General features: G+C 46.1%; 1 protein-coding gene across 1 annotated transcript in view; it reads left to right on the forward strand.

The window, feature by feature from the left end:
• The window catches only part of CC2D1B (coiled-coil and C2 domain containing 1B), a 637,449-nt gene that overhangs the window by 562,206 nt on the left and 50,393 nt on the right, over positions 1 to 24,850 (forward strand). The window contains exon 22 of the mRNA XM_069232670.1: positions 4,878 to 4,977. Coding sequence (XP_069088771.1) covers positions 4,878 to 4,977 — 100 coding nt within the window. The remainder of the gene's footprint in view (positions 1 to 4,877; positions 4,978 to 24,850) is intronic.

The following is a 24,850-nucleotide window of genomic DNA, read 5'->3' on the forward strand; positions in this document are numbered from 1 at the left end:
GAGGAGGTTTTCATATTCAGGTGTCTTGACATTTAAATTTAGCCATCCTTTTCAGCTCAGGAAGGTCAGTCTATTGAAGCAGGGGGGCAGGGTGCCACATTGGATGTTCCCAGTCTGCACCTTAAAACCTGGAGAACGACAGAAGCAATTCAAGTGTCCTTGATTTGCCTTCTGACATGTTGGACCTGATGTTGACTGCTAGTCATCTCTCCATGAAGCCCATTCTTTCTAGACACACTTTGTGGCTTGCTGTGCAATTGATCAGGATGAATCTGTTGGGGCCCTTTTGTCTGATGTTTTCATTTTTGTGATATTTCTGTCCAGGTGATTTTTGACCCTGGGCAGTGTGAAATGTCACTTGTTGGCCTCTTCTGCCTTTCTCATTTTGCCTGATCAGCCCTCATTGTTTAAATCACCCATTATGATGTGTTTTCTCAAGGGTCTGACTCATATGTTCCCACCTTCTCCATTCATCCTGTCTCAATGGGACTTTAATGTTGTCCTTCATTTTCTTGATGATATCACCAAGCCTATGCATAGTTCTCTCTGGCTCCTTCCTTTCAACACAGTGTTCCTCACCCCTATTACCTCTGCATGCCAGGTGAGTGAACTGAAATACTAACTCTGCTGCTGCATCTACCAGTCACTTACAACTTTTGGACAAATTGGTGCTGTGCACTTGAGAGTTCTCCAGTCTGAAGGTGGTGTTCCTTTTCTACGTCAGGAATGCTTTAGTCTCCCTGTATTCTTTTTCCTGCAAATGCCACCAAGGATGTCGCTGTTAGCTTCTACATTAATGGGACCAGGGATCAACATGCCTATGACAAGCTGTTTCTTGATTTGCTGGTCACTAGATAGACAAAGCTGTCAAGAAAAGGACAATATCCCACTGAATAGTTCTCTGCATGAAGCTATTTTATGCTTCAGCAAAGAAAGAACTGCCTGAAGGCATTCAAACTCATTCCACCAACCGAAAGACTGCTTTTTTGCTACTGTCCAAACAGGTTTTAAATATTTGCCGAGCTGCGCTGTGCACACATTTTTTTGGTTTTGATGTAATCCCTCTTCAGAACATTCTTTTTGCAGGACTGCTTTGGTGGGGTGATCTGTGAAATTAACCATACATGAGAAGAAGAAGTTGCTATCCTTCAGTAATAGTCTTTCTGATGGATTCTCCTTTCTGCAGATTGTCCACTTCCTCATCCTGAGGCAGGATTTATTGTTTTCCCTAAAAGGTTTCAGTTTGGTGTTCTGCTGTGGTATTCTGCCATCTGTTTCATTACATTGGTCCATCCCCTTACTTCTAAGAGCGTGGAAAATATGAGGCAAAGTGACATCAATGTGCCTCGCACCGCCCATTCTGGCCCTTGTCATCATGTCTGTGGCAGGACCCGGAGCCCTATCTGGTGTAGCTTGACTCGCATGTTCCTCTTCTGGAGGATTGCAAGAATTTATGGATTCAGTCTGGCATCTGGAAGAGATTCATAAAGTTAGCAACCTACAGAAAGAGTATCCTCCAGTGGGATCATTACTGACTAACTAATTTGTTCATCAGCACAGTATTCCTATTGCTGTTTCAAGTGTTTCATTACAACTAGCAATAATAAGTTTTGATGTGGAAGAAACAATTAATTGTGTTGCATGATCTGACCAATAAAGATTAGTGCTTGGTGCTCAGTCTGGGTATGGTGATCATGTTACTTGAGAAAAATAATAGACACGTGTTTTTTTTTGTGTTTTGTATATTCTCTGTGGGAATGGTTGCAAACTTCTCTATGCACATAATTTCTCATTTCATTGTGAATTTGGGATTGAGTCACCTACGTCTTAAAATACTAGTATTGTTTAATAATGTTTTCAGTTTATTGTACAGTTATTTAAAAACTTTACAAACAGCAGAACAGTTCTTATTATACAACATACAAGATTAAAAAGTACCACAGAATAAAACGTTAATTCTAAATTCAGGTGGAAAGTAATCCAAATAAGCCATTAATAAAGATAAAAAAGCAATGTGCATTTTTTTGGTCAAGACCACCTAAAACAAGACACCTTCGTCTACAAGTAAATAGCACAGTCTGCAAGATACACCAGGCAGATCCTCAGACGGCACAAGCAAAGAACATATTACAAGATTGTCTTTCTCCTGAACAAACCCATATCAAGACTAGTCAGAGCAATAAAAAGTAGCAATGACACAGTAGTTTTAGACCGAGGCCTAATGTCTGAACAGTGGACAGCGCCTGAGCCAAAAAATGAAAGAGCTGGACATTTCAGAGCAGTGTGCAATATGCAAGCAAAAGACAGCAGGTATTTCATTAAAGTACTATATAAAGTATGCCAAAGGCATAATAGACCGAGCCCGTTAACAGCATCCTGGCATTTAAATACAATAAGCAGCCAAAGGTATGTCCATAGGAGGCCACACAACTGCAACAAATATGTTCACTAAGATGCAATATACAACTGAGAAGTTTGAACATTAAAAGAAAAATAGTGTGCAAAATGCATTTTTGACCAGTCACTTAACAACATTGTTAGTCCCTAAGGTGCTATATGCAAAATGTGCAAAGAGCAGGATTAATTCTGAGCCCCTGCTGCATATTTGAGCCAGCTGGAGGTTTGAGAGCAGTGTACAATATACATACAAAGGCAACAGGTGTATTTACTAAACTGCAATATGCATATTAAGCCGAAGGCATAAGTAGACACAGCCTTTTGGCAGCATCTTGGCATACAATAATGGAACTAAAGTGGTCATTTAAATACAATAAGTAATGTACAGTTATGACCATAGGAGGCCACACAAAGGCAACAATAATATTCACTAAAGTGCAGTGTGAAAAGTATGCCAAGGCATAAGTAGACCCAGACCATTAGCAGCATTCTGGGCATGCAATGATGGAGCAGAGCGTGCAAAATAAAAGTGTGCAGAGCAGCACAAGTGCAGTAGAGCTAGAGTTCACATTTTAACAACATGCTGTTGCGGCACTGAAACACTTGAATTTGTCCAGTTTAGTTATAAGCATCCAAAGAAACGTGACAGTTTTGACATTCAGAAAAGTATTAATAGGATCCAGGCTAGCAATTACTGCGTACCGGCAGGTGCAGACTCCAGGACGGATGAATTCAGAACAGAGAAGAATTCTCCTTTGCTGCAGCCTTGCAGGGCAGATGCATAAGATATAAATTAGAGTTTGTCCTGGCTGCAGAGCTGGCATTGCATGTAATGGGATTATGCATGCCACCATGCCAGAAGAATGGGATTACAGATTTGACTCGCCCAGCCTTAAGGCCACAAGCTAGCCTTAATCATCCCAGGGTAAGTTCAAGTGATTTAATTCTGCTGCTTACTGGAGGGATAAGAGTTAATCACTGACCATGTGAGCGCTTACTTAATACTGCCAGGTTCCTTAGTTTAGACAGTTTTTTTGCAGTTGAAGTTGTTAGTTTCTTAAAAACCTGGTAAGAAAGATGTTTACTCCAAACCTCTGACAGTGAAAATTCAGTCAGTTTATCATCTAGATGACGTCAGTACAATGATGTTAGACCAGCACCCTGTAGTTTGCATCAGATTAGACCATGGATGGACTCTTGTGGTGCAGATCGAAACGCATGGCAGGAATTGAGAAAGCAGCTGCCTTTTGCCCAGGACTGTTTTGTAATGTTATATTCAAGTCTCACTTGAGCTGGTGACGCTCTCTTTGGAAGCCGGAGGGTGGCTTTGTAAATTCCAATAATCAATTTGTCTACTGTCCTTACTTCCCTGCCCAAGGTAATTTTGCTTCCCTAAGTTAGTGGATGAACAACCTTTGCTTTCATCACCTGGAAAAGAGGGTCCAGACATAGACTTTGCAATTTCATTGCAACAGCTGAAAGAACGTTTAAGCTGGAGCTTTTGTTGTTCATAGAGCGCAAGTGAGGTGCAAATGCTCCTTTACTATCAAAAAGAATGCCCAGATATTTATGTGCACTGCTATGGCAGAGCCATGCCCCATTAAGTTGCTTGCCTGCTGTCACGGGTTGTTTTTAAACCAATAGTAACTGTCAGCGTTCTTGCTTGGTTGATTTCCAACCCGTCCGTGACAGTATAGGCATATAGAGTGGAAAGCTGCTGCTGCAGGCCGATCTTTGACTGAGGAGCATGAGGTCATCGGCTTATAGCACATGGGACATAGGATGATCTCCCAGCTTGGGCCGGTGACAATTCACTTCATCAAGGAGCTTCAACATATCTGCTATGTATAAATTGAAAGGCAAGGGAGCAAGAACACAACCTTGCTTCAGACCAGATTTTGTTGGATCTTTCTTGAAATACGTGAGTCGTCTCCTAATTTGACCCGCACCCAGTTATTAGGATGTACCTGTTCAACTCAGCAAAGCACATCGCAACCCCTAGCCCCGCAGTTAACGCCAAAGGGGGCCTCTTGGTATTTGTCAAAGACAGCTTTAAAATCCACAAAACAAGAATGAAGCACCCATTTATTAAGAATTGCTTTGTCGCACATGAGGGCCAGTGCCATCAGATTTAAGGTGGTACCACATTGATTCCTTGGAATAATCTGGTGTTCTTCTGCCCAGCCTCTAAGGTCGTCAAGTAGCAAACTCGCATAAATCTCAGCGTCATTGTCGATTAGGGCAGTGAGACGGTAATGGTGGGGTCATTTTTCTTAACCCCTTTTAAGATTGCCTAAATAATTGACCCTCTCCTCTACTACTTGCTACTTCTAGGTTCAGCTGCTTATTTTTCAAAAGGGATTACAAATAATGACTTTGGATGATTTTTCTTTGAGAAACACTTGATTTACAGCAGTTGTACTTTATTTTTGGAATGGAAACAGTCACATTTAGATGTCTGTTCTTATATCTATTTCCAGAATATGATCAGCATTTCAAATTGAACATAAACAGAAATCATAGAGGATTTAAGAGAGTGATTCAGGCAAAAGGAATAAAGTTTGAAATTTATCACAAAGGGTAAGTAGTATTTTTGTTCTCTAACCTGTTCCTTTCAGTTCTTTCTTTTTAGAATAGAGGTACAGTGGCCAAATAGTGGATCCACATTTTTTATTCGTCCATTTATACCATGTGTCTGAGTAAGCATGAAGTCTAGACCTGTCTAGGTCATTTTAAATGAATCTCTGCAAAATGTATGTGTTTAGTCTTTCAACTTAAAAGCAAATTTTGCCAAGTACAGATGTTGTAACCTTTTGTTCTAAAGTGAAATGTTAGATCCTATTTAAATCATTATCCCGGTGTTCCCCAATCAAATGATTTAGGTGTAACTGTTGCTAATGAGAGGATTGAGATTGCTAGGCTCTGCATGTTTGTTTTCACAAAAGAAGTAATGTTCTTAAAGTACTAGGAATGCAGCATTGAGTATGTAACTAACAACTAGCAAAACGTTTCTAGGAACAAATTGCTGTGACTCTTTTTGAACAACCATACAGAACTAACCTCCCTTAGCTTGTACTGTTGCAATGGCAGGTAAACAGGGCTAATTAAGAAACCAATCCAGAAATCTCAAGGGATACAGAGCAATGTGTCTAATTAGGGTTTTAACCTCAACAAACAGAATCCCTTGTCCTACCCTCAAACTGATCTCTTCTGCCCTACACTGTGTCAGCAATAAAACCCCAACACATTGGGACCAACGACCATGTAATGGAAAAAGCAAGCAGCAGAGCAAAAGGCCAAAGACAACAAAGACAATTACCATTTCAGCAGATCAGGGCTCTCCCTAGAAAACGCTCAGGTGGAGCATAGAATTAAAATTATTTGAAAATTAGACCAGTACATTTAAGTTTTTTTTAATACAAGTCAGTAGAGCCTAATCATGTGACAGCAATTATTTGCTGAGTCAAAACATATCTAATGAGAAAGTGTCAGAATTTTCTTCTCTGAGGAAGTGCTGGACACTCCTGTGAACAAGGTATCATTCATACATATAATAATAGGGTTATTATTCCCCTTAGATTGTGATTCCACTTGCCAGATTCCAAAGCGAGGTTGCTGTGCTCTGAAAGCTTTCGGGCCTACTAGAGCCATGAGAATTAGCAAGCAAACCTGATGCCACAGGAAGTTTCGACTATTATAAAACAACATCCATATTTGATTAAAATTAATGATACCATCCGGGCTATGTATGTGATTACGAATACTGTATTACATAGGAGTACATGAACATGATACAGGCTAGATACAGGTTTTCAAAACTTGCTCCTGCTGGAACATGGAAACAGTGAAAATGATATGCACTATCCTTGAAGCCTTCAGAGGCAACAACTTTAATTCCCTTCTAGAACTTCCAGCCCTCCACTAGCTCACACGTAACTTTACATTATTTATACTTAAATTTAATCCACTCTGAACTTAGTCCAGGCCAGTGGATTTTGCTGGAGGCACTGTATAGGAAGTGCTGACATGGAGATGTGTTAGATGTGTGCATGTGCTCTCACTGCAGACATCAAGCATGTCAGCCCAAACTCAGTTTGGTTCATTTGGCAGTGCAGGGGTGTGATAGCAACACATTGACTAGTCACCACACAGGTGACAGTAAATCATGTGTTTTATTAGCCACTACATTGAAGATCAGCAACAAACTGGTAGCTCAACTGTGTGAGTGTGTGTGACAGTGGGGCCAGTTGGAGACAAATGCTGCTCAGTCACTGTTCATTCCAGTCTGGGTAAAGGTTGGAGTCACCTGCTGCCCTACCACAAGACAGAACCCTCCCTTCAGTATAGGACAGGACCTCAGAGGATACCAGCCATCCTTTGCCCAAAGAATAAGCAGTTTGAGGTAAGGGAGATGACAGAGCTTTGTACAGGTACATGCCTGCTTTGTATCAAGGTCTACCCTCTTTCTTCTCTTGCTGCTTTCTGCAGGGTCTTCCAAGATGGGTGCTTCTGTTGAAGTGGGCAGGTTTGAACTGCTGACCTGCATGATGGGCGTCAAAACCGGAAGATAGAGGATGCAGTCTGGACTTTGCAAGGTGCACTGGTTTCATGTCTGCCTGTAGCCTTGTGCCTCAGATCTGGGGTATCAAGTTTGTGGAGGGCAGTCCCTTGCACTTGAGGCAATGAGCAACTGACAGGATGCAGACCCCGATGCAACTCAGGGCCTGACTGAGCAAGATAGGTCCAACGGTGTGTCCAGAGGGTGACAGCTTCCCATTTCAGCATTTTTCCAGGGCTATGTCCTCCCTTCCTTTTCCTCAGGTCAAGCCACAGACGAAAGATAGTTTTAGGGCCTCATGAGTCCAAGTAGGTAGTTTTCACCATTGGGCAGGAACAAGGTAATGTGGATGCTGTGTGGTGAGTTGTCTGGGGCAAGGGGACTCCATAAAGTGCTCTTAGGTGGATTATCTAGAGGAGCTTCTACTTCTCCACTTGCTTCATTTGATAATGTTTTAGAAATTGGGTTATGCTGCTGTGTGTTCAGTGCCCTTCTTTACTGTAAATTGTGTTGTTTGGAAGAGAGCACCACTAATCAGTGACAAATGACTATACTAACACACATTTTTATAGGAAAATATATGGTTTGTAGCATGTTTGATACACATGCTCTGCATACTCCTGCCATCTATTATGGGGCTTGAGCGCTTGCAAGTTGTTTTTCTTTTAAGAAGTTTTTCAAATCAAAAGATGTGCTCAGATTTCTTCCTTAATGGACAGTGACATGGGCACTTACTCCAACTTTGATTGTTTTTTTCCACCATTGGGTTCAGATGTACACCAAGAGACCTCGGAATTGTTCATGTTTCCTACACTTTCAGGACCTCGTTGTTTGATTTCAACACTAATGTATTAGAAAACCAAACCGTGCCTCCACATCTCTGTCTGGTTTCTTGACAGGACACCTTTGGAGGACCGACAGCCAGCACTCAAACCGTGCACACTATAGGGTTCTTCAATGCCTTTGAGGACCGCATTGATTCCCTCGACTCCAGATAATGCAAACTACAAGGGTGATGGAATGGATATCTTACTATCATTACCCCAAGTGCACCTCTAAATACCCATTGTCAGGCTATCACCAAGGATGCAAGTTGATCATTTCTCTTGGCCACGACAATGCCTCTTGCGAGTTTTGCCTCACTTTCTACTAAAAGAAGACACTAAGGTGCAAAAGCAGAAGACGCTGGGCACTCTGGAAAATGCACCAACAGGCCTCCTCCGAAATCTGGATGTTTTCGAAGAGCCCATCCTGAACTCCGGTAGCCCAGGCAACACCCAGTCCAGAGACAATCTCCTGAACTTCATCAGAGCTTGAGGAACAGGAGGATGTTGAGACGACACTAAGAGCAGCAGCCCGTTAAAGAAGACCATTCACAGCATCGTAGCTCACCACTTGGCTCAGTCACCCAAAAAGCCAAGGTCGCATAATTTCACTTAGAAGTAAAAGGACTTCCTCCTGGAGATGCTCTCTTAAGTCTGAGCAAATTGTGCAATTCTTGCCCATGCTTAAGGGCATGCTTAAATTTGTCCTGGAGAACTTTAAGGAGCCAGCTTAAGGCAAGGGTATTGACACCTAAGGCTGAAAAAACGGGAATTCTTACCTAGCAACTCTATCTATATTAAAAGACAGGTTCCCATGACTCCTTGGTGGTCCACACTGCCCATTACAAGCCCTCTTCTCAAGTTACAGGTGATGGCCTGCCACCCGATAAATAGAATAATAAGATTGGCACAGTGGGCAAAAGGGTAGCCAAAGGAGCAGCCGAACATTGGCGCATAGCCAATTTTGTTGGTCTCCTCTCCAGATACAATAGATGCCAGTGGGAGGAGATGCAGCAACTCATCAAACTCCTTCCATAGGAGCAGAGGAAGAGGGGAGAGGAAATAGTATCCAACGGCAAAACCAAAATTAATTACACACTTGATGCCTTTGACATAGCCTCTAGAGGTATCAACACTAGTTTCCATCTTAACTAGTCTGCCTGGCTCTGGGTTCGGACCAGAGGTCCAGCAGAATCTCCTTAACCTCTCGTTCAATGGGAAGCATCTCTTTGCCCCTCAGGTTGATGAGGTGCTTGAAAAAATATAAGAGTGCACAAAGGTTACTAAGTCTGTGGGTGCCCTGTAAACTCCAACAGTTACATGTTTCTTTCAGAAGCTACAACCTAGGACAGGAGCTAAGTCAATTTCACCCGACTAACCACAGACTTACCATAGAAGCCACAAACTTTCTATCTCAATGTAGCAGGGGCTACACTATCAGTGCATATAGGGGTAACAATAGAGGCAAGGGCAGTGGTAGTGCTGGTAAAGGAACTTCCACCTCTAAAAAGTGTCATACTCCACCCCCCCTCAAATTGATCGCTCGTCACCTGTCAGGGTAAGAATGCAAGGTTTCCTTTCTCTCTGGAGGGATATCACATCAGACCAGTGTGTATTAATATTAGCTTCTCACAAACCCTCCCAACATCTTACCCCGTTCACATGTCCTCACCTACTAGAGGAAGAAGTAGCAGTACTCCTCCAGAAGGGAGCAGAAGAGAGTGCCTCTTCACCACCTGTGAGAAGATGCTACTCTCTTTTCTTGCTTATTCCCAAAAAGGACAGCTCCATGGATCTCAAGCCTCTACACAACTGCATTCTGTTGAAGCATTTCCATATGACTAACTATGCTGCAGGACATCAACGCCTTCTCCAACAAGGTGACCGCTTGTCGGCATTTGACCTCCAGATGCCTGCTTTCTCATACCCATCCACCTAGCTCAGTGCTGGTACCTTTGCTTTGTCGTAAGTGGACTTCACTACCAATTCTAATTATTTCCTTTTGGGCTCACCGCCGTTCTAATGGTGTTCATGAAGTGCGTAGCAGTGGTAGCCGCACATCTGAGAGGGGTGGGTGGTTTGGTGGCTACTCACGTCTTCCTCTACCTTAACAATTGGCTGCTGAAGTGTGGCGGCAGGCAACAATTCGTAGTCCACACTCAAGCAGCAATTTCTCTGTTTCACACCCTGGGGTTTACGATAAAAGCTTCCACGTCCAAACTAGAGCCCTAAAAGAACCTGGCATCCGTGTTCAACACAGTTACAGGGAAAGCCTATCCCAAATAACAGTGTTGGGAACTTTAGCAGTTGCTGTCTTTTTTTCAGCTCAGTTGTCAACTCACATTCAGAACCGTGATGCACTTTCTAAGAAATAAGACCTTATGTATTGCCCCATGCCAGGCTCCACATAACTTCCCCTACTAGAAAACCTTTTGGATTGGTACCTGATTGTGCTTAACAGCAGACATGCCTCAATGTCAGAGTTTGGACATGCTTTTAGAGACTTTTGCACGTAGTGTAAAGGTGGAGCCAGACTAACAGAACTGAGAAAGATAAAACTCCAAAGGACCTGGACACAGCACCTGATGTCTTCCCTTATCTGATCAGAATGGAGACCAACTCAGAGGTCACAGTGTAAAATATGGGACTGCAACAGACATTAGACTGATTTTAAAGTGGAACAGAAAACCAGAATGTAAAGAATGATCAGAAGTTATCATAGAGAAAGATCAAGAGTTGAATACATATATTCAGAAACAATAAGATAAACATTCTAAGGACAGAACCTATCCTACCACTAGCTCAGAAAGCAATGGGTGTGGCAAAGAATCATGGAGATAATCAAGGCAAGACTCTGTGACCCTCATTACAACCTTGGCAGTAAATCCCACTTACCACCGTGCTGTCGACCGTCAAGATACCGTGGCCGCGGCAGAAATCCGCTACAGGTATTACGACCCACATCTCGTAATCCGCCACAATACAGACACCCACACAAGTCCACCACATCAAAGGTCAGTGATAAACTGGCGTTACCAAAACCTACACTCTCACGCCAATAAGAATACGCCCACACTATCACGACCCACGAATCAACGCAGCGGTCATTCAACCGTGGTAATTAATTGGCAGTACACACCGCCGCGCTCAAAATACACACACATTTACAAAACACAACCACATTGGACAATTCAAAACACACACACTTGATACACATACACATACCACACCCACACACTCACGCCGTTATAAAACACACACCCACATTACCCACAACCCCTTACACTGAATTTTTTTGAAGAAGTGGAGAGAGAGAGAATAGCAAACACAACACTAGCATCCAGAGGCACACAACACCATCACATACCACATCACATCCACGCACCTCAAAGAACACACACCAACACAACACATCACACAGCACAACAAACATCACCTCACATATCACCCACACCACATTATGGCACCCCAAAGACACCCCAGGTTTTCTGAGAAGGAGCTCAGGGTCATAGTGGAGGAAGTCATCCGGGTAGAGCCACAGCTATTCCGATCACAGGTGCAGCAGACATCCATTGCAAGGAAGATGGAGCTATGGCGGAGAATTGTCAACAGGGTCAACGCAGTGGGACAGCATCCAAGAACACGGGATGACATCAGGAAGAGGTGGAACGACCTAAGGGGGAAGGTGCGTTCCGTGGTGTCCAGACACCAGGTAGCTCCTCCCCCACCTCCTCCCCCACAACTAACAACATGGGAGAAGCAAGTCTTGGCGATCATGCATCCTGAGGGCCTCACAGGAGTAGCAGGAGGACTGGACTCTGGTAAGTCAAATCTTTACTACTATATCCCCCCACCCTACCTGCATGCTATCACAAACTCCTAGCCCAACCCTCACATCCATCACCCCAACACCCCACCGATATCCCACTATCACAATCCACACATCCCAAAAGCAAGGCCTGCATGTTACAGCAATGCATGGACACCCATCACCAAAGCATGTCCAGTACAGATACTCACCCAGGCCCCAAAATCACCAATCACACAAGGACAAAGACAATAAGCCAAGCACAGGAGTAGAGGGTAACTCACACATTGCACAAGATGGCACACACAGATACAATAACTATGCATTTACACCCCAACAGGACCCCTACCCAACGTCACTGGACAGGAGGTGCCAGACATATCCAGTCCCCCCACAGAAGAGACCCACAGTGACGACAGCAGCTGTGCACGCCTGAATCAAGATGACCAGCCCGGCCCATCAGGGACCTCTGGACAGTCAGTTCCCCTGCCACTGTCACAAACCACCACTGAACCTCCCCCCTCAGGAAACACCACCACAGCACCCACCCAGCGGGCCCATATGTCTGTCCCCAGGACACGTCAATCAGCAGTGTGTCCACCACTACAGGCACCCCAGGCAAACCCACCAACCCAAGACAATCAGGGACCTGGGGTCAGTGGGCACACGGTTCAGGGGACAGAGGTACAAGATAACAGGGAAGCTGGGAGGACTGCTGTGCGACAGGGGGAGGACAGGCCCAGGGAACCCACTCTCCACGAGGCACTGTCCAACATCATGGGTGCATACCACCATTCCCAGGAGACCATGAGCACGGTACTAGCCAAGTTTAAGGAGACCCAGCGGCTGCAGGAGGTACAGTACCTGGGGATCAGGGAGGACTTGAAGTCCATTAACACAACCCTGGTCACCATTGCAGGGGTGCTGGCAGACATGGCCAACACCAGAGGGACACAATGGTACTTCAACTGGCCCCTGACTCTAGCCTGAACAATGAACAGCCCTCCACTGGCGCTAGTGGATAGCAATGTTAATGTTCATTTCCACATACCAATGTTCAACAGTTGTTGGGCCGCAGTAAACATAGCAGAAAGTGGTACTCAGATCTGTGTAATTGAAAGCCAAAGTGAACTGTCAGGGTCCATACACAGATGTAAAAAGGCAGACTCATGTAATGTCCTACTGCAGTATGAAATGAGAGGAGCAGTGCCTTGTCTCACTGGAAGTATTGCATGATGATGTTGTTTTGGTTGTCTATATCTTATTCTGCCTCCTCTTCTTCACTGTCCACAGGCTCCACAGCTGCCACAAGACTAACATCAGGCCCATCCTCATGCAGAAAAGGTATCTGGCATGGCAAAGCCAGGTTATGCAACATACAGCATGCCACGATAATCTAGCACACCTTCTTCGGTGAGTAGCATAGGGAGCCACCTGTCAGATGGAGGCACCGGAACCTGGCCTTCAGGAGGCCGAAAGTCCACTCTATTATCCTCCTAGTTCGCCCATGTGCCTCATTGTAGCATTCCTCTGCCCTTGTCCTGGGATTCCTCACTGAGGTCAGTAGCCATGACAGGTTGGGGTAACCAGAGTTACCTGCAAATATCGAGGGACAACTGTTAGACACACACCAACCCTTAGGGATTCTCTCATACCCAGACACCTATGTAAACTGTTTGGGGAACTTGGGCTTACCTATTAGCCACACCCGGTGCCTCTGGAGTTGCCCCATCACTTAAGGGATGCTGCTATTCCTCAAAATGTAAGCATCATGCACAGAGCCAGGATACTTGGCGTTCACATGGGAGATGTACTGGTCTGCCAAACACACCATCTGCACATTCATGGAATGGTAGCTTTTGCGGTTTCTGTACACCTGTTCATTCCTGCGTGGGGGGACAAATGCCACATGTGTACCATCAATGGCACCAATGATGTTGGGGATATGTCCCAGAGCATAAAAGTCACCTTTCACTGTGGGCAAATCCTCCACCTGAGGGGAAATGATGTAGCTGCGCCTTTGTTTCAGCAGGGCAGACAACACTCTGGACAACACGTTAGAGAACATTGACTGTGACATCCCTGGTTTGAAACAACACACTGGCCAGGAAATGGAGTACTGACAGGACCTGCACTAGAGGGGTGATTCTTGTGGGATGGCGGATAGCTGACATCAGGTCTGGCTCCAACTGGGCACACAGTACACAGTTCATGGAGTGTGCCACGATCAAGTCTGTAGGTGATAATGATGTGTCTGTCTTCCATTGTCGACAGGTCCACCAGGGGTCTGTATACCGGAGGATGACGCCATCTCATCATCTGCCCTAGCGGACGTGCCCTATAGAGGAGAAGGGTGAGCAGACGGTCAGACACAACATAGGTTTCACAAGGGTGTTTTTAACAATTGTGATGTAATCGGTGTGTTGCAATGCCTGTCCGTATTCCTGCACTAAAGTGATGTGACGCAGTTAGTTGCCCTGCCATGTGGTCCCCTGAAATGGCAGCTGCCTGACCTGTATGGAGGGACAAGGGGAAATGAGGTAACTGCGCTGGCATGGTGCAGTGTCGCGGTAGGCGGACGAAGGCCACGGTGCAATTCAGCATTGGTTATCATTGGCCCCAATGGGTTCCAGGAGCCTATGATGATGTATGCCGGCGGTGACGGTATGCACCGCCGCGGACGTGACTGCCATTTTAGATCTGTTCACTCACTTGATACCTGACCTTCAACAGGAGAGGGCCTACACTGCAAGTGCTGATGTGAATGGCTACAGTGTCTGTGGAAAGGGCCTCGGCCTTTACCACGGAGGAGCTGGACAACCTGGTGGCTGGGGTCCTCCCCCAGTACACGCTACTCTACGGTTCTCCAGACAAACAGGTGAGTACACTGTGAGCATGATGGATGGGACATGAATGTATGGAGTGGCGTGGATGGAAGATACACGGGGGTGGGCAGAGGCCAGCATGTGAGAATGGTCAGTGTATGTGTTTCTGGGCCAGGGTGGGAAGTTGTGGGCAATGAGTAAGAAGAACCGGACGGGGGAGTAAAATCCATTCTTACTTCACTTTTCCGCTTGGTCAGCGCCCACCAGAAGAAGGGTATTTGGCGTGCCATCGCCAAGGAAGTGCGGACCCTGGGGGTCTATCATAGACGGAGCACCCACTGCCGCAAAAGATGAGAGGACCTGCGCCGCTGGAGCAAGAAGACGGCAGAGGCCCAGTTGGGGGTGGCCTCCCAACGTGGAAGGGGTGCCTGTTGCACCATGACCCCCCTGATGTACCGGATCCTGGCGGTGGCATATCCGGAGTTGGATGGGCGCTTGAGGGCATCACAGCAGCAACAAGGGGGGGTGCGTACAGTCTCATTCAGCTGACTCTCTACGCTTTATGAGGTTTCTGGGTGGGGGAAGTAGGCTGTGGGTTCCCCTAGGCCAGGGCAAAGGTGCCAGGGTAGATCCATTGTTAGGCAGGCTCAGTGGCACTCCAACACCATAAGTGGTAGTGGGCATCTACACCTAGTCAGGCTCCTGTGGGTTCCAGGTGTGCATCAAATTGGGTCTAGCCACAGTGCCCCATGGGCATGTGATTTTCCCCTGAACTGTTAGTGCATGGCCTAGTGCATAGGACTGCTCCCTGTGTGTTGTGTCTGCCAGGGGTGGTCTTGTTGCAGGCATTGACCATGTGTCTCTCCTGTCTTTCCTCCCCTTTTTGTTTTGTCACCCTTTCCTTGTGTGCATTAGCATCATCTGGCGGAGGAGCATTGGCACCGGAGCAGGAGGGAGCTGCAACCCACATGGCCCAAGAGGGTGAATGTATGGAGTCTGAAGGCACCAGTGGGGCGGAGGGCGAGGGGAGCTCCACAACGGGGACAGGAGGAGACACCAGTGACAGTGACTCCTCCTCTGATGGGAGCTCCCTTGTGGTGGCGGGCACCTCTGTGCCCACTGCATCAACAGGTACAGCCGCCACCCCTTCTACCGGCACCGCCCTTCCAGCAGCCCCTCAGCGTGTTTCCCGTGCCCGCTCACCCAGGAGGGTGGGAACCTCCTTCACCCCAGGGACCTCTGCCCCAGTCAGCCCTGCTGCCCTCAGTGAGGAGGCTATTGACCTCCTGAGATCCCTCACTGTTGGTCAATCAACCATTTTGAATGCCATTGAGGGTGTCGAGAGGCATTTGCAGCAAACAAATGCATACCTGGAGGGCATTCATTCTGGCGTGGCAGCCCAACGAGAGCATTGCAGGCTCTGGCCTCAGCACTGATGGCAGCTATTGTCCCTGTGTCCAGCCTCCCCCCTACAACTTCCACTATCCAGACCCAATCTCCTGTACCTCAGCCTACCCCAAGCACACCATCAGACCAGCATGCACACTCATCAACACACAAGAGTGGACATGGCAAACATAAGCACCACACATCCCACAGGCACTCACACAAGCACCATCTCCATGCAGACACACCAACATCCACTGCCTCCACTGTGTCCCCCTCCTCCACGTCCTCCTCCCTCCCTCCCAGTCTCGTCTCCACTCACACCTGCATGCACTACATCCTCAGCCACTACCTCCATCACTAGCACGTCCATCACCACACAGCGCTCACGTGCAATCACCACCCCCACTACCATTCACACGTCCCCTATGTCCTCTCTCAGTGTGTCTGTTAGCCCTCCTCCCAAAGTACACAAACGCAGGCACACACCCACTCAACAGCCATCCACCTCACAAGAGCCTCCAACCCATAGCAGACATACACCTCCTACAACCACTACCTCTTCCTCCACTCCCAAAATCCCTCCATCTTCCGGTCCCAGTGTGTCTAAAAAAACTTTTCCTCGCTAACATTGACCTCTTCCCTACACCCCCCCCCCTGTCCTTTCCCCCCAATCCTTCCCATAGGGCCAGGATGTCCATATCCCAGCCCAGCACCTCAGCCACAAAATAATCGAGCACTGTGATCCCTGCAAGTCCAGTAACACCGCGGGCGGCACCCATCAGGGCAGCCAGTGTGCCACCTAGTGAGGCCAAGGATCACATTATTCCGCCACCTGCCAAGGTGAAAAAGGGGCCCACATGCCGTAGGGAAAAGCCGCACCAACCGCCCCGCAAAGCCTCCTCCAAGACAAAAGAGGACAGTGCCAAGGTCCCAGCAGCGACATTCAGGGTGGGGAAGGGACACAAGGCTAAAGGGAAGTCAGCTCAGGGCACGGAGCCTCCGGGTGAGGGACTGGTGTCACCCCTTCTGCAAGACAGAACAGCAACCTGTACGGCGGTGGCCACCGCCGCAACCACCGCCTCCTGCACCGCCACCTGCACGTCTGCTGCCTGTGCTACTGTCCCCAGCATCATCCCCAGTGGGCAGCCGTCCAAGGCTACAGGAGACATCCTGCTTTCTCCCTCCACAAGTGCTGACACATGCACCTCCGGCAGCATCTCTGCCACAGACACCGCCGCAACCACCATCACCTGCCCCGCGACGTGCTCAGCCAGTGCTACCACAGCCGACATGAACATCATCCCCAGTGGGCTGTCGTCCGAGGCTGCAGGAGACGTCCTGGACCCTGCACTCACTACATGAGGCAACACAACCAGCACTGGCTGTACCAGCAGTTGGCAGGCAAAGTCGCCGCAGGGTGGAGTGTGTCTCTGCCTTGGTGGAGTATCATGCTACCTGTTCCCAGAAAATCTTGTGGCTCTGACACCCAGGTGAGGGAATGGGAACTGCTACACACCATGTGCAGCACTCTGGGCTCCAAGCCCCCTCCAGAACCAGTGGAGAAAAGCATCCACTCACCCAGTCCTTGGCAGGATAAAGTACTCTGTGCACCAAGCCCCCTCCAGAACCAGTGGAGAAAAGCATCCACTACCCCAATCCTTGACAGGATGAAGCACTCTGGGCACAAAGCCCCCTCCAGAACCAGTGGAGAAAAGCATCCACTAGAGAGACTGTGGCCTTGCACTCCCCAGGACCAATCAGTGGGCAACCCACCCACTGGAGAGACTTGAGAGACTGTGGCTTTGCACTCCCCAGGAGCAAGCAGCAGGCAAACCACCCACTTGAGAGACTGTGGCTTTGCACTCCCCAGGAGCAAGCAATGGGCATGGAGCCCCCTCGAGGAGCAGTGGCGTCGTCCCATCATCCGGCTGAGGTGCCCCCCTCCTCTTCCCCCTGAGGTGCCTGTTTTCTTTCGACCTGATGCCCCTGCAGTGTTCTCTCCGTTTTAAGGCAGTTATCATGTGTGGGCTTCGCCCATGCATTTTGGGACCACTGGTCCAGGGATAATGAATGGAACACTATCCGGACTTGTGTAGTTGCTGTACATATTTGTATATATTGACTTTTACAGACCTGTTGCCCTATCTGGATTTTCGATGATTACACTCGTTACAATCATTTCATTTGGTCCTTGCGTTCTTTCAGAGAGTTACGGGGTGTATATGAAATGTTGATGCGTGTATTTGTGTGTATGGTGTTGTGGGTGAGGGTGTTGCGTGTGTGTGTCACTCTCTTTTTCCTCCCCCTCCCATGTGTGCTAGGTGCAGTACTCACCGTGGTCGCTGCCGCCGTCTTTGATGTTCCTGGCAGAACCGACCGCCAGGGTTGTAATGAGGGCCTATATTCTTCAGGTCCCTAACCAAAGGTCCACAGTGCAGACAAATGGAGTACTAAGCTGGAACTCCCAGTAATAGTAGTTGTCAGAATAAATTCGTAACAAACCTTTCTTTGATATGTCTTTCAAACTCACTACCACAAAAGTTAGTACTTATTTCAACAAAATAGGTGTGAGCGTGCTGCATCACAGGGCATGTTAGAGTAGTCAATTCCCATCTCCAGCTCTTTGCTTGAAGGAGTACAGACAGACAAACACAAGAAGTGTAGCTTACCTGGTCAACAGTGCATTGCATTTATACAGTGCTTATACTGCTGATGAGGCATTGAAGTGCTTTACGCCGGGCAGCACACTGCTTCTGAACCCAAAGTTAGTGGTTAGTACAGGGGCGGCTCATCTGTAAGGGTGGAGGAGCAATACCCTCCCATCACCCTCTCCTCTCCCCACACGCCACGAGCCACGACTGGGTTAGTTAGTGTTATTGGTCACTGATGGTTATTGGGATGAGTCTAATGCGCTCAAGCAAACCATTCCATGCATTCACTCCAATTTCTTTATGGTAGATTATAATAATAGTAATTAGATGTTATGGTATCATTAGTGGGATGGAAGGAGGTGGAGGTATTTGAGTTTATGCAGATGTTTAGTGGAATTAATATATTGTAGGAGGTTTAGGTCAAAGTAGAGGTTGTGATCTTTGAAATTGCAGAAATATATTAATAGGTATTAAGGCATACAGGCAAGTAACTTAAAGAGAAAAGGACTTCAAAGGATGGGAAAGGAAGATTTTTCATTCCATTTTACTAATATAGAGGACAATTTTTGAGACAGCATGCAGTTTGAAGATGCAACACTAAAGGACAGAGGCCTTCAAACTGTGGAGTTCGCCCTCTGGAAGTTTATGGCTGCATTCTCAGGGGGGCACAGATGTCTCTACAACTACTTATACATGAAGATGGCCTGGAAGCCATTGCTTATTTGGCGCATTTGCAGTAAAAAAGATGTATGTAAACTATATTTCTAGTTACCAGGGGGTCCAGGTCAGTGAATGGGGTAATGGGTGGTCAAAGATTCAATGATAAATACAAGGTAAACTAATCAGTAGGGAATCTACTCTTGTATGTTGTGAGGTTTCAGATGGCTAATGCAATCACTGCAGATGTCTGTGTGACCGAGAAGTTACAAAATTGAATCATAGTTGGCGCAGTGGGGAATAGTGGCTTGTGTTTTTATAGTGCTATGAGGTCCCAGTCTGCGGGAGAAACACTGTGAATATGTAGGTCATTATTATATCTATATGTTTTACTAATAAGCAGGGCCACTGGAATTATGCGATTCTGCAGCAGTTTTCGGCATATTTAAGGATTTGCCACATCATCCATCATGTGCTAAATAATTTGCAGATTTTATTGAAAATAAATTGTTTCTCGCCCAAATGGATCAAAAGTTTTAAAACGCTTTGCAACATGTGTTCCTGCACAGTGGAATGCCCTTTCCAAAAGTTGACTGATCAAATTTTGGTTGTGAATTGCTGTTTTTGGTTCTTAAACTGGTACTAATGAGGTCAAATCTTTGCCCAGACAGCATTTCCATGAGTACAAAAAATGTCAACATAATGAAGTAGCACTATTACAAAATATGCAGCATTCCTCCACATAATTTAGTCAACTCTGCCACATAATTTAGTCAACCCTGCCACATAATTTAGTCATCTTTTACTTCATAATTCCAGTGGCCCTAGTAATAAGTAATCAGCCTGGAACTAGGAACATTTTTATAAGTGTCCATTAAAATGACACACTCCACAACTCAGCTGATAACATCCGTGTGTTACCTCTCAAGAAGAATACATCTTTATGACCTTGGAGATCGAAGTGACTCCATCACTTAAAGCCTATATATTGCTCCCAGTAGCCTTTATACTTGTGAATTAAACAATTCCACACATTTACATTTCTTCCAGGTAGCACACACCCTTGTAAGAAGGCATTATTCTTATTTAGTTTTCTGTCCCTCCCTGGCTTAACAGCACAGCTGTTCCACCCACCTTTCACTTTCATGCAGAGGTATTTCAGTATCAGCCTTAACGTTTAAGGTGTGATTTTTTTGTAGAAGGGTGAATCCAGGGGGTGGTAGAGAGGAGTGATGTTAGTGGTCACTGCACCCCAATTATTTTTGTCCTACTACACAAGAGGGCAGTAGGGAACCATTTTCTAGTGTTAGGGCCAAAGTCATGTTTGCTGCCCGTAGAACAGGACTCAAACCAAGGAAGGCAGGGGCATCAAGCTGTGGAACAAATGTCCTTTTTTTAACACAAGGTGGCAGAAAGCCTATCTTGTAATGCCCTGGTGAAGTGGGTAGAGCAGAAACCCTGCTTCACAGAGTTGTAGATATCATTGGTTCTGAAGGCCCAGTGGCAGAAGATATTAGGGGTTATCTACACCCCAATTAAGTCTTTTACTATCCATCCTTGCTTGCATTAGGACCTATGTTGCTTTGGGCATCAAAGCAGTGGCCCAGTGGAGGGGAAAACTGAGACAGAGGAGATGCCTTAGTTTGGACATCAGAGTGTGGGGGGGAGGGTGGGGTGAAGGCACAATGGGAACCCTTGTTTTTAACAAAGAGCAAAGGAGACAGCCCACTTTGCAAGGCAGTAGCTCTCATTCGGGAAGCTGGTTCAGCAACCCTGGGACACAAGGGTCTGAAGGGCTCACTGTATCGCAATTATGTTCGTTTTTCTTAAACAGAAGGGTATGGTGGATCATTTTCTTTGCTAGCATTAGGGCAGAGGGCACTTTTACTGCAAAAAGGGGGCAACATGTGGGAGTCTGTGTATTTTCCTGAAAGGAAGAAGATGTGGCATTATGGTGAGAGACACCGATTTTGGAACTCGGGGACCGGGTTCAAGTCCCAGCACTGGTTCAACATCTTGTGATACTCAGCAGATCACTTAATCTCCCCGTGTCTAAAGCAAAACATGAATCTGAACTTATGTAATGTAACTGGTACTCATGTAAGGTGCACCAGTGCCCTTGTACTATATAAAACTCCAAAAGAGGGGGGACAAAGATCCTGTTTCATGATTGGAGCAATGATTAGGCATGATAAGGAAGGGGTGAAAGAGGCAGAAAAGATAGCCTGCTACTCAAGACCGAAGCTACAAGGGTGTGGGATTTAATAAAATATATAATTGTCCATGTGACAGGTTGCTTCATAAATCTGCTTGTCTGGTAAAAAATACACTTGCCCCTTTGGTGCTATGTAGCGCAAGACAAAATTTGGCAGCAATCTCATTTTATAGGATCTCTGATAGTAGCCGCTCTTATTATGCCAAGGGTCATATTATAGTAGGGTTTGGATTCCCCTATTTTGCTACCTTTCTACAGATCTACATACCTGAGTTGGAGGTAGCAGTAAGCAATAGTTCCAGGGTTGCAAGCCCTTTTGAGTTTTTGCAAACTGACTAATTTGCATGTTTTAGGGGTTTGACCAGCTCTTCTCTAATCTTTTCCCATACTGAGAAAAAGGTTGGAAATTTACTCCTGACAGGGGCAGAAGTAAAACTTCTTCCAGGGTTGGGAAAAAGTGCTTGGAGGGAAAGTGGATTCGTAAACGCTCAACAGATTGTTTCGCATGACCATATTTACAAATGCATCTTTGCTCGTGCCAAAATGCAGTTCACAAATATTTTCTAGAAGTATGATTTCATGGCCTACTCTTTAAATTCGTATTAATTCATGAAAGCTGTAAACCTGCACTAATTCAGACATATACCATCGGTGGACTTTTATGACTTTCTTTAACATTTGGGCCCCTAATTAGGTCTGGTGTTAACCACGACCTTTTGTTTTTATTAAACTTCTATGTCTCTCTGGCTCTCTCTATCAGCATTCATCTGTTTCACAGGGAGCATATCAGCATACAAAGTATTTTTGTTCAGTGCCAGGAACTACTGTGGCAATGTGTGTTTTTTGACACCACAAAATATTTTTGCTTTTTGCCAATGTTTCTTATATTGTTGAGGGCCAAGTTTTGCAGAAAAATTGTCAAAACAAGACGAGCATTGACAAAACAAAAAAACTGACCACCGAGGTCAGACATATTGGCTTTGGCAATGCTTGTTTATTTTCATGTTTCCCATAATCTTGATGTAACTGGTTACATTGATTTTCCATCATAAATGTTTTTGGTAATACTAGCATGTATCAACACATTTACTAAATGAGGCTTCAAAAAAAAATGGTACCTAAAATTTCACTGTAGTTTAGCAAAACATTTTTTTCCTAGTTGCATTTTTTGGTGAACATTTTGGCCCTCGTAATAAGATTGGCAGCAAATGCCACCTACCCCCACGGCGAGGGCCACCAACATACCGTCACCTTGGCTACCGACCGTCCACCAAATTATGACCGTAGCTGGAATTCCGCCCGAAGGCTGGCGAAATTCCGGCCATGGTCCTTCTGGCGTAATTCCAGCTACGGTCATGATGGCGGTAAGGTGGCGCTGCTGCCAGCAGCAGCGCCACGGCAGCAAAACGCCACCGACCGTATCATGTCCCATGATACGGCCTGGCTGTGTTTTGCTGGCGGACCTTGCTTCTGGCAGCAGCGCTGTGTCCCGTCTCCTGCCAGAGGACACCCTGCAAGCAGGTAAGTTGGGTTCTCCGACAGGAGAGGGGGGTGGGAGGTGGTGTGCGCGTGTATGGGGGTGTGTGTGACTGTGTTTGAATATGTGCATGCGCGTGTAATGCTTGTGTGTATGAATGGGTGCCTGGATATATGTTCGTGAGTGTTGCTGTGAGTGTGTATGAATGTATGCATCCGTGGGTGAATGTGTGTATGCATGTGTGTATGGGTGTGTATGTATGTGCATGTATGTGTGTATATGTGGGGGGGTGGGAAGGGGATTGTGGGGGAGGACTCTGGTGAGGGGGAGACCCCTATCAGTGGAAGGAATTCATGGCGGTACAGAAACCACGGAAACCATATCGGTAGGTGGGGTCAAAATTCCATGGGCGACCGTCTTCAGCCCAGCGGTCGTTACCGCCGTGGCGGTCGGTGTGTCATAATAGTGGCGGTATGTACCTCCAGCCTGTTGGCGGTACTACCGCCACTATTACACTGACCGCCAGGGTCGTAATGACCCTCTTTATTTAAAAAGCAAATAATCATAAGTCTTGCTTGCAACCTTCTGCAAATATTTACATCTAATCAGAAAGCATTCTGGGAGCATTTAATGTAGCCTCATGGGTAAACCTTGCAGACGTGTATATACATTTTTATACTGTAACCACTGTCAGTAGTGCATTCCTTGGACCACTCGCCCTAGCAATAAAGGCTTTGCATTAATGAACGAAAAATACAATTCAAACAGCATTAACATTTGGACACTATATTACCTTAATTGCAGGCAATGCCCCTGATACATAGGGGGTCATTCTGACCCTGGCGGTAGACTACCGCCAGGGCCAACGACCGCGGATGCACCGCCAACAGGCTGGCGGTGCATCCATGGGCATTCTGACCGCAACGGTACAGCCGATGGGAATCCTTGGCGTAGTCGACGGGACTCGGGCAGGTTATCGTCTATGGGACTGCCAAAATCTAGATCGGGCGGGTGGACCACCAAGCTGGCGAACAGGGTTTCCATTGAAAAAGTGGCAGCGGACCCATTACTGCCAACATCTAAATCAGGCCCTTAAACTCCAACAGAAATAGTCACTGAGACAATCCAGAAGGGTATTGGTCTTGACCAGGTTGTTATGGTGAAAACCATATGACAAATATTTGGGCTAGCAAGAAAATGATAGTCCCAAAAATAACTGTCTTAAGGGTAAGCAATAGAATTACGATGAAGTAGAAATGAAGCTAATGACATTCCTTTTGTTGTATAACCCCATTCACTCTTTTTAGATTAACATTTATGTAGTTTTAGATAATAAGAAAATAGAAAAGTAAATTCAGCCCTACAGGGCTGTTGTTTAACATGGCAGCAATATATATGAACAGGAGGCTATTGGCTATTGTATCCTGTTTCGAGGGAAGACCGTACATAGACCTGTTTTGCCATGTTGTTCAGATTGCACATAGCAGTTTCCAGTATGCAGCACAATACAAGATGTTCCGGCCATCATTTGCACATCAACGGGACATGACTAGTTAGAGACACCTGATTTATAGGCCCTTACTAGTTGTGAGTCTAGGGAGGGAAGGTGGTCAGGCCTGAATAGTAGGTCACCTCTGTATGACTGCAAGTTATCCAGATGCTTTGCAATTCTATTGTTACCATGTCCTTTTCTACTGCCTCACACAGCTTTATACCTCTTATGCAGTCTTCTGTTGTGAGTCCCTCCTGACCTAGTCATTTTATTGCTTTTCTCGCCTAGGCAAGTTACTATATTTTCTTGCAGATGGCAGTACCCAATAAGCATTACTTTGGAGTCACTTGCATCGAAATTGGACGTACTGGTCAGCTTTCAAACACCCATATGTGGCAATCCTGGGACATCTCAAGATCAAATGAAAGAAGGGTGCTTTTTCAGAGTTTTACTTGAGGCATGTGCTAGAGTTTCTCAGATCATTTTTATTCAATGTGTTAAGTGTTGTAGCTGTGGAAATGCGTCAATCAAAACTTGCCTTTGATTGAGTGTTTCCT

The sequence above is a fragment of the Pleurodeles waltl genome, chromosome 4_2 (assembly GCF_031143425.1).
Source record: "Pleurodeles waltl isolate 20211129_DDA chromosome 4_2, aPleWal1.hap1.20221129, whole genome shotgun sequence".
NCBI lineage: Eukaryota > Metazoa > Chordata > Amphibia > Caudata > Salamandridae > Pleurodeles > Pleurodeles waltl.